This window comes from Branchiostoma lanceolatum, chromosome 8 (assembly GCF_035083965.1).
Source record: "Branchiostoma lanceolatum isolate klBraLanc5 chromosome 8, klBraLanc5.hap2, whole genome shotgun sequence".
Taxonomy (NCBI): Eukaryota; Metazoa; Chordata; class Leptocardii; order Amphioxiformes; family Branchiostomatidae; genus Branchiostoma; species Branchiostoma lanceolatum.
The window spans coordinates 2,990,081-3,003,171 of NC_089729.1; the positions used below are offsets into that span (position 1 = coordinate 2,990,081).

Consider the following 13,091-nt stretch of genomic DNA (forward strand, 5'->3'; position numbering starts at 1 on the left):
AACCCCTCGTTGGTGGTGCCTCTTTTTCCCAGCCCTATTTAAAGTGGATGTTCCCTCCCTTCCCAGACCCTTCCATTCAAAATGGATGGCCCCTCCTCACACCCGTAAACCGATGTTAAATGGATGGTCCCTCGTTTTTAGACGCCAGCCTCTACTGAAATGGATTGTCCCTCCCTTTCAAGACACTCAACCCCATATGAATTGATGGCCCTTCCCTTACCCTCATGTGAAAAGGACGATCCCTTCATCCAATGTGAAACAGTCCTTCTCTACACGTAATGTATCCTGACCATATATGGAGATTCCTCAATAACTAGGCAGTAACCAGGCTATTTAGGACTAAGCAGTGTTCTCGCCAGCCTACACTTGACCAGACCATATTCGGAAGCTCATTTGAATGTATAGTTTTAACCAATAGCAGTGTTAGCTGGTGAGTGCAGCATAGCTTGATTAGCATAGCCGCCTGTGTTTGAACTCAGAAGCACACCATTTTTGAACTTGCCCTTCCTTTGCACAACCACTACACACCTACCAAAAATCATAAAGATTCATCAAAGGTTTCTTGAGTTATGCTCTTGACATACATACAGACCCACCAAACAGCTGGCTCAACCAAAAACATAATCTTCCCCGAGTACTATAGTACTCGGCGAAGATAATAACTTTTGTTATTATATAACTTCTTTTAACTACCAAAAACCCACAAATTATAGAAAAAGTGTGACATTGCGTCTTCCATTGCTTATAAAAGAGAAGTCAAACCCTTCACTAGTTATAGACAATTATGTTTGTATCATCTAGTTTAGCCGCTTTTATACCTATTTTGTACCCTGTTCTTTTATGTGTGTTATTTGCAATTAGCCCTCGGGCAGGAATTTGCAATAAACTTATTATTATATTAAACATGGTAAAAATGGTCAAAGCAAGAGCTTAAAAAAGGGTATGATACACGCAAAGTTTCGTGTCTACACTCTTGAAAACTGTAAAAACTGTAAATGCCATAGAAGGCTTACAGAGCACCAAACTTTTTCTTAGATAAGAAACACACACAAAAGGCAAATATTTGATCAAAGCAAGAAGCTTTATTCAAAAGTGACTACATGTAGCCTGGAGCTGGAGTCTAGCTACGGCAAAACGTTAGGGCCCCGTCACACGTGTGCGTATATTCAAGTGCGCGTGAGTTGCGTATTAACAGTTTTTGGGTTTAAGAAAAGTTTGCGGGGAAAAAGTTGTCTTCTACTTTGACCCACCGTTGTGCAGCATGGTCGGACCCAAGGAATCGCCTATTCGGCTGCAAACTTAACCTAAACCAAAACCATGTTAATACGCAACTCATGCGGGCTTGTATATACGCACAAGTGTGACAGGGGCTTTACACAATATCGCAGCGCCCGACTCGCCATTCAATGTCGTCTAACCCGATGTCACTGTAGGCATAGCAACCGATGTAGTCTTGAAAGTGGAGCTGTGGAAAATCAGAGTGATAAGATTGAAGGTTAGATACACCACAATTGTGTATTTTTCTGAATTGTACATGATCAAATCTGTACAGAGAAGTAGATATTTTTCCAAAGCAGTTTCTCTTTTTAGAATTCCAACCTGTTCATCATTTACACGGAAATTCCTAAGATAAAAGTTAAGTTTTTTTGTTGATATCAAAACAATCAAAACACTCAGTCAGTACGTGAGGGCTTTCCCTTTAAGGAGGATGAGGGAGGTGCTCATGTGATAGAATACCCCCGGTGGCGGTTCCAAGCAACATACTTCCTCCCATTTTGACTTTTAAAAGTACGGTATGATTGAGCAGTGCTGACCCTGAAGTCTGTAGCAGGGTTGATGAAGACGTCCGCCCGTTTCCACAGGTCTCCCTGTTCCCCGATCAGCTCAAACTCCAGCTGGTCACGCCCGGTCCTGTCCACGGTGCGCATGCGCAGGAAGCCTGTGTCCCGACCGTACATGTGGTACCAGAAGGTGACGCAGTAACCGGAAGTCGATGCCGGTATTTCCGGACTGACCAGAGTGCCCAGGTCGCTTCTGTCCTGACTGGACGCCTCGACGTAGATGTAATGACCTGCATGTATATTGATTAAACGAAGTTATTGGGACTCAATGCACCACTTGCATATTTGAGTTGTGTAAGTACGGACTTACCCAAGTTGTATAAGTGGTACCTTGAGTCCCAATATTTGAATGCGCATTAGCCTGCCGAGAAATATACGGCCCCGGATCCGTTCGGATCCTTCCGGATCTTAGGTTCCGGATCACGTCAGGATACGTCAGGATTCGAGGCCGTTTGGGGAGTTAACCAAATAGCGAAATTCATAATGACTTCTTACACTGTTACATTTTATATGACTACGTTTAATCAATATATAACTTCTCTGTCGCCATCCTTTGAAGATGACTACCCCTGAAGCAAACGGTTTTGGTTTCTTCATTAAGGTACATGTTTAAAGTAAAATGATCACTCTATTCGGAATTTCACGAGCGACACCTAGCGACATAAAAGATGTCACTGATACAAACAAGTTCACATACCAGGGGGCCCAAAATCGACCTTGAACTTCGACTTCACAACACCCGCCCACATACCAAATATCATCGTAATCCATCAAGAGGTTCTTGAGTTATGCTGCCTGCAGTAGTGTGGAAACACAAACAGACAAACAGACAGACAGACAGACAGACAGACACACCCAAAACTATATCTCCCCTTTTCATGGAGATAATGAGTTGCTAGAATGAAGCAAAAAGGGAGAGCGGAAAGAAATCTGCACTTTTCACATAATTTTTTTACCCTTTCATATAAAACCTGCTTACCCGAGGACCCGGTGGTGTGGTCCCTGTCCGGCCCTGTACTGGCGGAAGGCGTGTGTCCAGTATTACGGACCCAGTCTAGATCGTCACTCGCCAGTTGCTGGAAACCGCAGAAGTCGACGTCAAAGTCACAGTGGTGGATAGAACCTGGGAAAGGAGACACATTCTCATAATCCTGGGGTTACACGTCATCATTTCGAAATGGAAATATAGATGCAATATTTTGGTCCAGTCACTACAATTGGCGATATCTTCTGTTTTCGAATTCCAAGCACAAATAACATGTAACTTTAGTACAAAGCTTTACTATTACCATTTGAACGTAGCTACTCGTTGTATTTTACTTCTCTGCAAACTGTTCATAGCCTTTTCTCTTACCACAGGTTCCCGCCACCAGCTCTACGTCATCAATGCCGATGTCGCCATGGTAACCGCTCCCACGTACCCCCTCAAACATCACCTGGAAACCAGCAATGCTCAACTTAATCTCAATGTAGGTGAATTATTTGTTTGTCTATTTGTCTGTAAGCCTGTTAATGTATTTTTGTTTCTGAGATTAGAAATCGCCATTCGTCGTACCTGGAAGTCTGTCTGGGCATCAATATCAACTCTAGCCTCCACCCACAAGTCTCCCTGCTCGCCTGACTTGCTCCAAATCTGGTTCTTGGCTCCGCTGCGTGCGTCCATGTAGAGGAGGTTGAGCGAGCCTGTTTCCGCGCCGTACATGTGGTAGTAGAACTTCAGGCAGTGAGGACCCCTAGCGGTAGAAATCGGAGAGAGCAGGCCGGCGACGTCGCCATCATGACGCGGAGAGGAGGCCTCAATAAAGGCGAAATGACCTGACAAACACAAGATGGGTCTTTTCCTAATCTGCGCATGCTCAATGTCAAGAAAAGACGTGGAATATGAATACATCGCAAGTGAACCGTTTCCATTATCCAAAGCACTGCCATCACATAAGTAAGGAAAGGAAAGTGATCTCGAACCAGTTTAGCTCAAATTAACTCAATGATGAGATAATCTTCCACTGGTCACGACAGAGAAGACAGACGCTATGTACACTATTTACAAGTTCATTGTACGGGGAAATTCCCCTCGCTCTTTTCGACAAGCACAATGAACAGTGGACCACGGCTTAACGTCCCGTCCTAAGGACTGCGACCCTTTCCGGTAGCGTGCATGTCGGGTGAGCGACACGGCCGGGATCGAACCCGGGACTTCTAGTTCCAGAGGCAAGATCGCTAACCACTGGACTACGCACGCTACAAAGTGGGGTAGTAGGGTGAGTAAAGATTACATTACCATGTGCCTTCTCCCCGGTGGAATGATCGTGGTCCGGGCCGGTGTTGCCGCTGGGCGTCGCTTCCCCCAGCACGTTCAGGCTCCAGTCAAAATCGTCCGCAGTGTCCTGTGTGTACCCGCACCAGCCGGAGTCGAAGGCGCACGAAACTACGAGTGGGACGATACAGATAGTCAAGTCAAAGTTTATTGCACAACGATTGTAACAGGTACAATGTAAGGCAAACAATAAAATACTACCGGCTGCTTACGATGGTTAGGTTCTAGGCTGTACAATGCTCCATTTCAAACTACATGAAAGCACTATCTATATAATATTGTCAAAGGTAGATGATATCAACAGGAGATACAATAGGAAGTTGTAAAAGTCAATTATACAATAACATGATGAGGAGATGAATGTCTTATATATGAATGGGTCTGGTTCAAAGCCCAGTGGAACGCCCTGCCTGGCACGGTTGTATCGGCTCCCACCGTTTAGTCATACCGTGCCAGGCCGGAGGCTGGCCCGCCTTAGCCTGGGACCTCCCCCCCCCCCCATACCTTGCCCCTCGCGAGGTTATCTGGAGGTACCCATGATGATGATGATGATGATGATGATGCTACTGCTGCTGCTGCTGATGATGATGATGATGATGATAGTTTATTTTTATTTTTTTTTACTTTCGTATGCCAATGACAAGATCGGGACTTTCTTAATTACATTTTCAAACCACTAAAATATGTTAACGATATGCCCGTCCCCAATTTTTTTTCATGCAACTTCAGAATTTCCCTAAAGCTTGCAGATTCCTTCTTGTGAACAATGAACGAAAAAGACTGACCCATGCTACCCTACATACATTCCAAGCAGAGGATGGGTTCCGGAAGGTTTCTGACGTGTTTTTAGGAGTTTTTGTCATTAAAAAAATGACAAAGTAGAAAGCCCGACAAAGACGCCTAAAAACACGTCAAAAACCTGCCGGAACCCCTCCTCTGCTTGGAGAGTAACCCTACATGGAAACACTGGTTTGTTGAAAGTTTGCGACGGTACTCACTTGTTGTGTCCAAGTCCGCTCTGAGGTGCACGAAATTTGCTGACATGTCCAGTCCGGTCCCCGTTGGTACGCCGGTCACAGTGCGACCTTCAATCGTGGAGAGGAGAAATTGAGGCACAGTCAATGAACCAACTATTAGCCTGTATTTACACAAGCTCTCAGCCGGAGGTTACTGACCCCCACCCAAGAGGCGTAAGGCGTAAGGCGGTTACGGGACCGGCTGACACTAGGAGCGCGATTCGTCAGGCTAATGAACCAATCATGTCCCTTTACTCAGTGTCTCTTCTTTATGCACGCTTTCACATATCTCCCCTCGACACACTCAAGTGCATTAGCCAAGTGTGGCAGAAATGTGCAAGAAAGGTCTCCATTCATTCATTCATTCATTCATTCATTCATTAGTGAACAAGAAAATGAAGACCTCATAGTCTCATACCTCTGTGCAATATTTAGAGTTCTTGTGAATTTCGTAATGCCATGGCCCTAGCCTTGTCATGCGCTACGGGCATCAGGAACTGATGCATGCTACAGACATGCGCGGCTAGGTCACGCCAGGTTTGTCTACTCTCGGCGTAGACCCTCCAGTCGGTTCAAACGCACATACGCAACCAAAAACAATACCCCTTCGGCGGTGAACCTCCCTCCCGGGGGTAAAAAGAGAATCGAAAGTTGCGGCAGGTCAACATCACAATGGCTGATGACTTGTGGATTCCATGGCGTGCCAGAGAGGACATGTTTATCACATAGACCATTGTTCTTAAACGGTTAATGTTTGTGCTTATAAAGTGAATCGAAAGAAAGAAGGCTACCGCATCCGTATAACGTGTTGATCTTCAGTGCATCCAGGTCGCTCATCTGGTCCCTCTGCCCGATCTGCGCGTCCGGGACCTTGGGCACGATGGTGTCCTGCCCGTTTGTGGAGAAGGCGGTGCGGCTGTAGTGCATGACCGACCCGTAGTCGTACGGCAGGTCCAGCGTGCTGATGACGGGCTCGGACTCCTTGTCGAAGTTGTTGTCCTTCCCTGTAGATAGAGATCAAGGTTACGAATAAGTTGGAAGCTCTTTTTACACAACCAGGTAATCTCACCTGCTAACGTTTCGATGTCTATCAGACACCTTCTTCAGAGCTTCTAACTGGAGTACTGCTTCTCACCGCTATAAGTAGCCTATATATAGCTATGTAGGTGGCGCTTTTGCGGTGAGAAGCAGTACTCCAGTCAGAAGCTCTGAAGAAGGTGTCTGATAGACATCGAAACGTTAGCAGGTGAGATTACCTGGTTGTGTAAAAAGAATCTCCTATATCCTATATTCTACCAACCTGATGAAATAATTTTCGGAAGTTGGAAGCTACTCTTCATACGCTCTCTCTGTGGCTACAACATGGTGGGGAAAACTGTCTACTGTCGACGGAAGTGTAGTTTGTAGTCAGGCAATGTTGATATTTCAGTTTTCTACAACCACATTCGATTTGTAATCTTGGACATCACAATACGATCAAATAGATTGCGAAAACCACGATAAAAAATGTTGAAATATATATAAAGAATTGAAGAATGGTGACATGATATGTTATATTGTTTGGAGTTTCTAACGTTTAGGCATTTTATATATTGTACCATTTAGAGGTTGTCACATGTCAATGCGCTTGAATTTGCTTTTTGAACTCATTTAGAAATATGCGTAATTCACAAGTCTATCGTCTATCAGGATTTCTCTCAATGGATTCAAAAAGCAAATCCAAGTACACGTGACAACCCCTGCACTGAACATGACGTTTTGACCAATGATTGCAAAGGCACATTCTCATGTCTCAGCGTCTTTTGTAACCGTACATTGGTCTCATAGAATTCAAATGTCTATTGTTATGTAACAGAAGGTGTCATATAAGTTATAACTTGTACAATAAAGTTCACCATATCTCATGACTGCATGCAGTGTCAATATGTGTTTTTACCAACTCTCCAAGCAGAGGAGTGGGTCCGGCAGGTTTTTGGCGTGTTTTTAGGCGTTTTTGTCGGGCTATCTACTTTGTCGTGGTTTTCTTGTCTCTATGTGGGTTATAGAGACAAGAAAACCACGACAAAGTTGATAGCCCGACAAAAACGCCTAAAACACGCCAAAAACCTGCCGGACCCACTCCTCTGCTTGGAGAGTATTTTTACCGTCCCGAATGTTCCCCCAGACGATGGTGACGTAGTCATCCCTGTCCGGGCGCGCCTGCTCGTGTTTGAAGCCGACAGCGTGCATGAGCTCGTGCACCACGGAGCCGTACCGCCGGATACAGCTGGCCGACAGGGACAGGGACTGGCCACCGTCCTTCATGTTACCGAACTTGGAGGAACACCTGCACGGGGGAGGGCGGTAAGTACGTGCAAGATGGGGGTTCGTCACCGTGGTGTGTGTGTGTGTGTGTGTGTGTGTGTGTGTGTGTGTGTGTGTGTATGTGTGTGTGTGTGTGTGCATGCGTGTGTATGTATGTGCGTGTGTGTGTGTGTGTGTGTGTGCCTGTGTGTGTATGTATGTGCGTGTGTTTGTGTGTGTGTGTGTGTGTGTGTCTGTGTGTTTGTGTATGTGTGTGTGTGTGTGTGTGTGTGTGCGTATGTATGACATATTCATATGGTTGAAATGAGCTCAACCCTTATCACGCTAATTAGCTTGTACTATTTGTCTAAAACTCGTTTTTTCGTGCCTGTTAGTATACTTGTGTGACCGTTCGCAGCTGCGCCTCACTAATGGCCCTAACAGTGCGTCACCGGGATGGTACAAAGTCCGCATGTTCCAACATTATCACAGTTCCTTGGCATTTACGTCAGCTTAAGGACGGACTGTAACGTGTGGTCGTATCCCAATTGCAAGTTAGATACTCTAAGAAGCGATTATTGCACCATTCTTAAATCGCCCTAGGTAGCTAGCCTCCGTTGCAGACTCTGAAGCGGCTTTTTGGGGGGCTAAATAATACACTTTTTGCAGCCACCCCGTAACTATCAGCCATCCTGTAACCATCAGCGGCTGATGGTTACAGGATGGCTGATAGTTACGGGGTGGCTGCAAAAAGTGTATTATTTAGCCCCCCAAAAAGCCGCTTCAGAGTCTGCAACGGAGGCTACTAGGTAGCCTCCTTTGCAGACTTTCTGGCCGGCACCGGCGTTCATTTTCGGGGCAGCGTTTCTTCGCGATTTTCAACATATCGGGGCCAGGTTCTATTGCTGAAGAAATCGCCGGCAATTACAATTTCTTCAGCAAAGGAACCTCGCCTCGATGTGTTGAAAATCGTGAAATAAGCGCTCCCTCAAAAAATAGACGCCGGCGCCGGCCAGGAAGCCTGTAGAGGAGGCTACCTACTAGCCTAGGTGCCAGACCATCGCGCTCCTGGAGCTAATCCCTCGGCCGGGGAAGCAACTCGCACCGCCGCCACAGATAGCACATGGTCCACAAATTAGCTCTCGCGCTAGCGCGATAGAAATCAGAGTTCGGCTGCCAAGCGCTCCCGGGTGCCAACTCTATCCCTACTACTAGAAGGGCTTATCATCGCATCGCGCGAAAGGTCTGGTATCCAGGCTAGCTACCTACCCGCTGGTGCTCTTCTCCAGGCTGACGTAGGCGTCCAGATGCTCGGTGGTGACCGGGATGAAGTCCACACATGTCTTGTGAGCGTACTCGTGGAAGGCACGGTGGAGCGCAGGCACGTCCTCATCGGCTGAAGCACGGCATGGCATACAGGAGTAAACTTAACGATATATTCACCAGGTTGTATTATTTCAGCCAATAGGTACCCATGTGGGTAATGAGGCTGCTGTAACGCACTCGAGGCACCTTCTCGAACACGGGACCCCAAGTTTTCGTCTCTTCCGAAAGACGGTGCAGCCCCGACAAGGATACCCTTCCCGGGTTTCGATCCGGGTTCTCCCGGATCCAACTAATATATGGATGGTTCCTAACACGATCTTAAAACCCAGGGCCTGGTCGTCATTATGTGGTTGTCATATGAAAACCGACTGTGTCTCATACCCTTGCAGAAATATTCTACAGAGACTTCAATGGGAAAAAATACTATAGTCACTATACTAGTAGGATATTTTCAATGTAGTAGAGATATCCGTTATTTTTTCATATGATCGTTAACACGATACGTTCTGTTTTTCAGCTATCTTTTTCGAGCGTTTGTGCAAAATGTACTCACTGAATCCGTCAGTTATGTTGTACGGGATTTTCACCAGGCCGTCTTGTCCCTTCGGCCACATGCGCCCTGTGCACTGAATAGCGTTGCGGATCTGCGAATTTCATGAAAAGCAGAACTCGATATAAGCAGGGGGTGTAAAGCCCCTGTCACACTTGTGCGTATATACAAGCCCGCATGATCATATGAGTTGCGTATTAACATGTTTTTGGTCAGGATTGAGTTTTCAGCCCAAGAAGTCATTTCCTTGGTTCGATAACTGGGCTGCACAACGGTGGGTCAACGCAGAAAACAACTTCTTCCCCGCAAACTTTCCTTAAACCTATGAAATGTTAATACGCAACCCATGCGCACTTGAACATACGCACAAGTGTGACAGGGCCCTAAGATTTAGATGCCGTTGATATAAAATAAATAAAGCGGTTGCGCCAATATCCTACTGATCAGTTCATATTATTGCGTAAGAAATTCAATTCCTGCGTGTATGACATAGCTCGCAGTATACTCCGACGTGACACTACGCCCTTCCCTGTCAAACACATGCTTACCTGGTCAGCAGAGTCCTGGATATCTCCTTCAAACAAGTCCAGCCCTGCAGCTAAAAAAAGTACATTTGGGAAATTTAGCACTCACAAGAATTTCATACTGACATCTTTATTGGCACGACAAAGGTACAGCGACTTTCGTAAGGTCTTCTACAACTATTTATGCAAACAACAAACAATGGGATACAAACTGATCAACCTAAGTACAAGTACAATGTATATGAATACGTGTGCTAGTGTTTCTGACTAACTACACCCCCCCTTACATAGTACAGTTGTACATATTACGAAATTTCTACGAGTTAATGATTATACATCTATATGATTATGAATGCAGCACACGTTACAGAATTCACTGCCAAATCTTTTGATTCTTTTTTAATGTCTGTTTCTTTGTCCGAAACTTACCCTCATTCTCTGCCAGAATCACATCGAACGCCGTCAGATCCTCATAGGACGTTTCTGTAGAAGGTCAAACGCACGAATAGTTAGATGGAGAAGCTAGCAAACAAAAGGAAATGATTTGATAAGACGTACGGACAACAGTCGTGCACGAATTCTGTCATTTTGGTGGGTTTTTTTTGGAAAAGATGTTGCCATGCAGCTGGACTCCCGCCACTCTTACCTTTGTTTGCATCTCGGCCAAACGGCGTTCCTCTGACCTGTATAGACACATATGGAGACATAAGTTTATCTGGGTGTAGAGTTTTGATAGAACAAATATTGACTGTTACGTAAGACTCTATTATAGGCCGGTATCTTAGAGTTTCCGAATTTGTCACAATAGGTCGGGGTCCCTTCCGTGCCACTCAACATTTCCTATTTGTTCTTCTATGTTGACTAACCTTGATACACTTACAAATGTAGTACGCACTCAGCAATGCTTAAGCGTTGGTGACTATCATCGGATAGAAATACAGGAGGGCTTGCATGGAGTGGTCCCGACAACGCTTGGACACGAAATTCAATAGCACTGCATACGCATTACGCTAAATTCAGGAAGTCAATCACACAACACGTGGTCATCGCGCTCCGTATAAAAAATCAAAAACCTTTTGCTACGAATTTCGTTAAAACAAAATAGCTTGCTTTCGCCTCAAGGAAAAAGGACATGCAAGCCCCAGGGTTTGTATCTATATTCTTTTTCCATAATGCTTTACTCCTCCGTTGCTTTGTGATGTGTTTCCACCTCTATGTCGTGAGTCTCCCTTTGGCTGTCAGTGCATCTTTCATACCTTCAGCCCCTCCCATCAAAACCTTAGCAAAACTGTTATGCCATACGGCACCGGTCCAGTCAATAGAGCCTGACTTCCCCGTCAGCCACAAGAACGCGAACGATTCCCATGTTTTTGAATCATTGCAGTTAAATACAATTATTTCAGGTATAGAAGAATGTACTTACCCGATGAAGGAGACCAAGCAGACACGCACAAGCGAAAAGTCTTAGCACAGCCATCCTCTCCACCGCGCCTTTGGAAAATGGAGTTCTAAAAGCAGTCGAATCCGGAGGTCGGGAAATACGTCACTGCACGTATATACTCCTTGGGTAAATACATTTTCCTGTAATTAGTATGATAAACTAGAAAGGCAACATTTTCGAGAAAATGCAGAATATTCCCCTCCCATTACAAACACCTCAAATATGACATCCTTAGCATTTACTGTAAGGGAATTATGAAGTTTCTGCATGAATGATGGAAAGGAGGTCCTCATTAGCATAAGTTATGTCCAGGTCTATCTAACCTTCCAAAAGGTACCTACATGTCAAGTATGACATCCGCAGCATGTAACATAAGGTACATATAACTTTCTGCAATACCATTAGTAGAGCTACCACCCGACATCTACTTTGGCAGAAGAAGAAGAAGAAAAAAGAAAGAAAGAAGAACAGGCAAGCAAAAACAGTATATTCCCTCCTGAGGGAGGGAAATATAACTAACGTACTCACTAGTAGTGAGTCCATGGGAAAGGGTGTCTGTGTCAAGAAGACCTATCTCCATACAATCTAGGTGATTGTTATGAGTGAGAGAGAATTTTATTGCGCGACAATTGTAACAGGTCGTTCTAGGGTAGTTGTACACACATACATTGTAGCAATTGGACTGTCTACAATTTCAGAAAAGGTAATCTACTTTATGCGTAACAGGAAAGACAATCTAACTATGCATACTGATTCTCTGGTGATAGCAGTATACTGCGTCAGGAATATGTAACAAAATTGTCTAGCTCTTTGTTTCTTAAAGTTGTGTATAAATTGGCCTACATATGTACATGTAGGTATGTGCACAGGGCATGGTATAGATAGCTATGTAACTGAGCAGTTACGGGCCCGGGCGATAAAAGACTTTATAGAAGTCCAATTGCAGTATGTGTCGCCACTATGTACATATTGGGAGCCAATTACTTGTATACTATAGGTAATCCAAGTTTAGAAACAATATTTATCTAGCCATATATACGAGTTGGTTTGAATCATGTCAGGGGTCATATCTCTAGTTTTTAACGATTCAACACAGTTCATCAGACATTTGCGAAATTTATTTGCTGTCGCAAAACTTGAATCAGCCAAAAATGTGATCTTAATTGAGACAAATTGACACTTCAATCGCGAGCCATAGACAAAGAAAATTGGCAGCGACCTGAATCGAACTCATCCTCACTCAACTGCGGTTTTGATGAAAAATGTCTATACTGGTATTGATGTAATTAGGCACGCCACAGGGTGATCTACGTCTACATTCTCATTAATGACGGGGAATGGGACAGATAGATATCATATGTTATAAACCTGGTCTTACAATCCAACTCCTGCCTTCCCCCGATAGGGTTACATTCGGCAAAGAAATTCCGCGACATATTGATTTCACTCCTGGCGTTGGTTAGCGTCGGTCTGTTGTTTGGACTGACCATGGGGCCTTTTGTTCTGCAATAAAGGAAAACTACTGCGGCCACCGTCCAGATTTGACTCTGGCCTGAGTGTGCGAGTACCACTTAAAATAGTGAAGAGTTCTTGAAGTAGCACCGAAGACTATTCAAGACATGCACCATGACACAGAGATAAGATGTTGGGCTAACGGTTCCGGGCGCGAGGCAGGCGCTCGGCTGCGGAGCGTTCGTGTTTGAGTCAGGTGAATGTCTACGTGAGAGTTTTCACTAAACCTACCGTGGATTTGATAGACTTTATTGTAAATCTACGATGTATGATTAGTGTGACAC

General features: G+C 44.8%; 1 protein-coding gene across 1 annotated transcript; it reads right to left on the reverse strand.

The window, feature by feature from the left end:
• Positions 1-1,060: 1,060 nt before the first annotated feature.
• On the reverse strand, positions 1,061-11,492 carry LOC136440822 (meprin A subunit beta-like). The gene is made up of 15 exons (XM_066436946.1): positions 11,278-11,492; positions 10,501-10,537; positions 10,284-10,337; positions 9,879-9,928; positions 9,334-9,424; positions 8,724-8,850; positions 7,316-7,497; positions 5,963-6,175; positions 5,154-5,240; positions 4,120-4,266; positions 3,397-3,656; positions 3,196-3,277; positions 2,821-2,964; positions 1,815-2,071; positions 1,061-1,465 (listed from the first exon to the last, which is right to left on the reverse strand). The coding sequence occupies exons 1-15, from the start codon at positions 11,329-11,331 to the stop codon at positions 1,373-1,375; spliced, it is 1,878 nt and encodes a 625-aa protein (XP_066293043.1). The 5' UTR covers positions 11,332-11,492; the 3' UTR covers positions 1,061-1,372.
• Positions 11,493-13,091: the final 1,599 nt, after the last annotated feature.

Bases quoted from the DNA above. Each gene is read 5' to 3' on its own strand.
- LOC136440822 (XM_066436946.1), bottom strand. From the start codon at position 11,331: ATGGCTGTGCTAAGACTTTTCGCTTGTGCGTGTCTGCTTGGTCTCCTT. The intron at 9,425-9,878 runs GTAAGCATGTGT...TGAAATTCGCAG, and splicing joins TCCAGGACTCTGCTGACCAG to ATCCGCAACGCTATTCAGTG. The intron at 3,657-4,119 runs GTAATGTAATCT...TGTGTTTGTCAG, and splicing joins CACCGGGGAGAAGGCACATG to GTCATTTCGCCTTTATTGAG.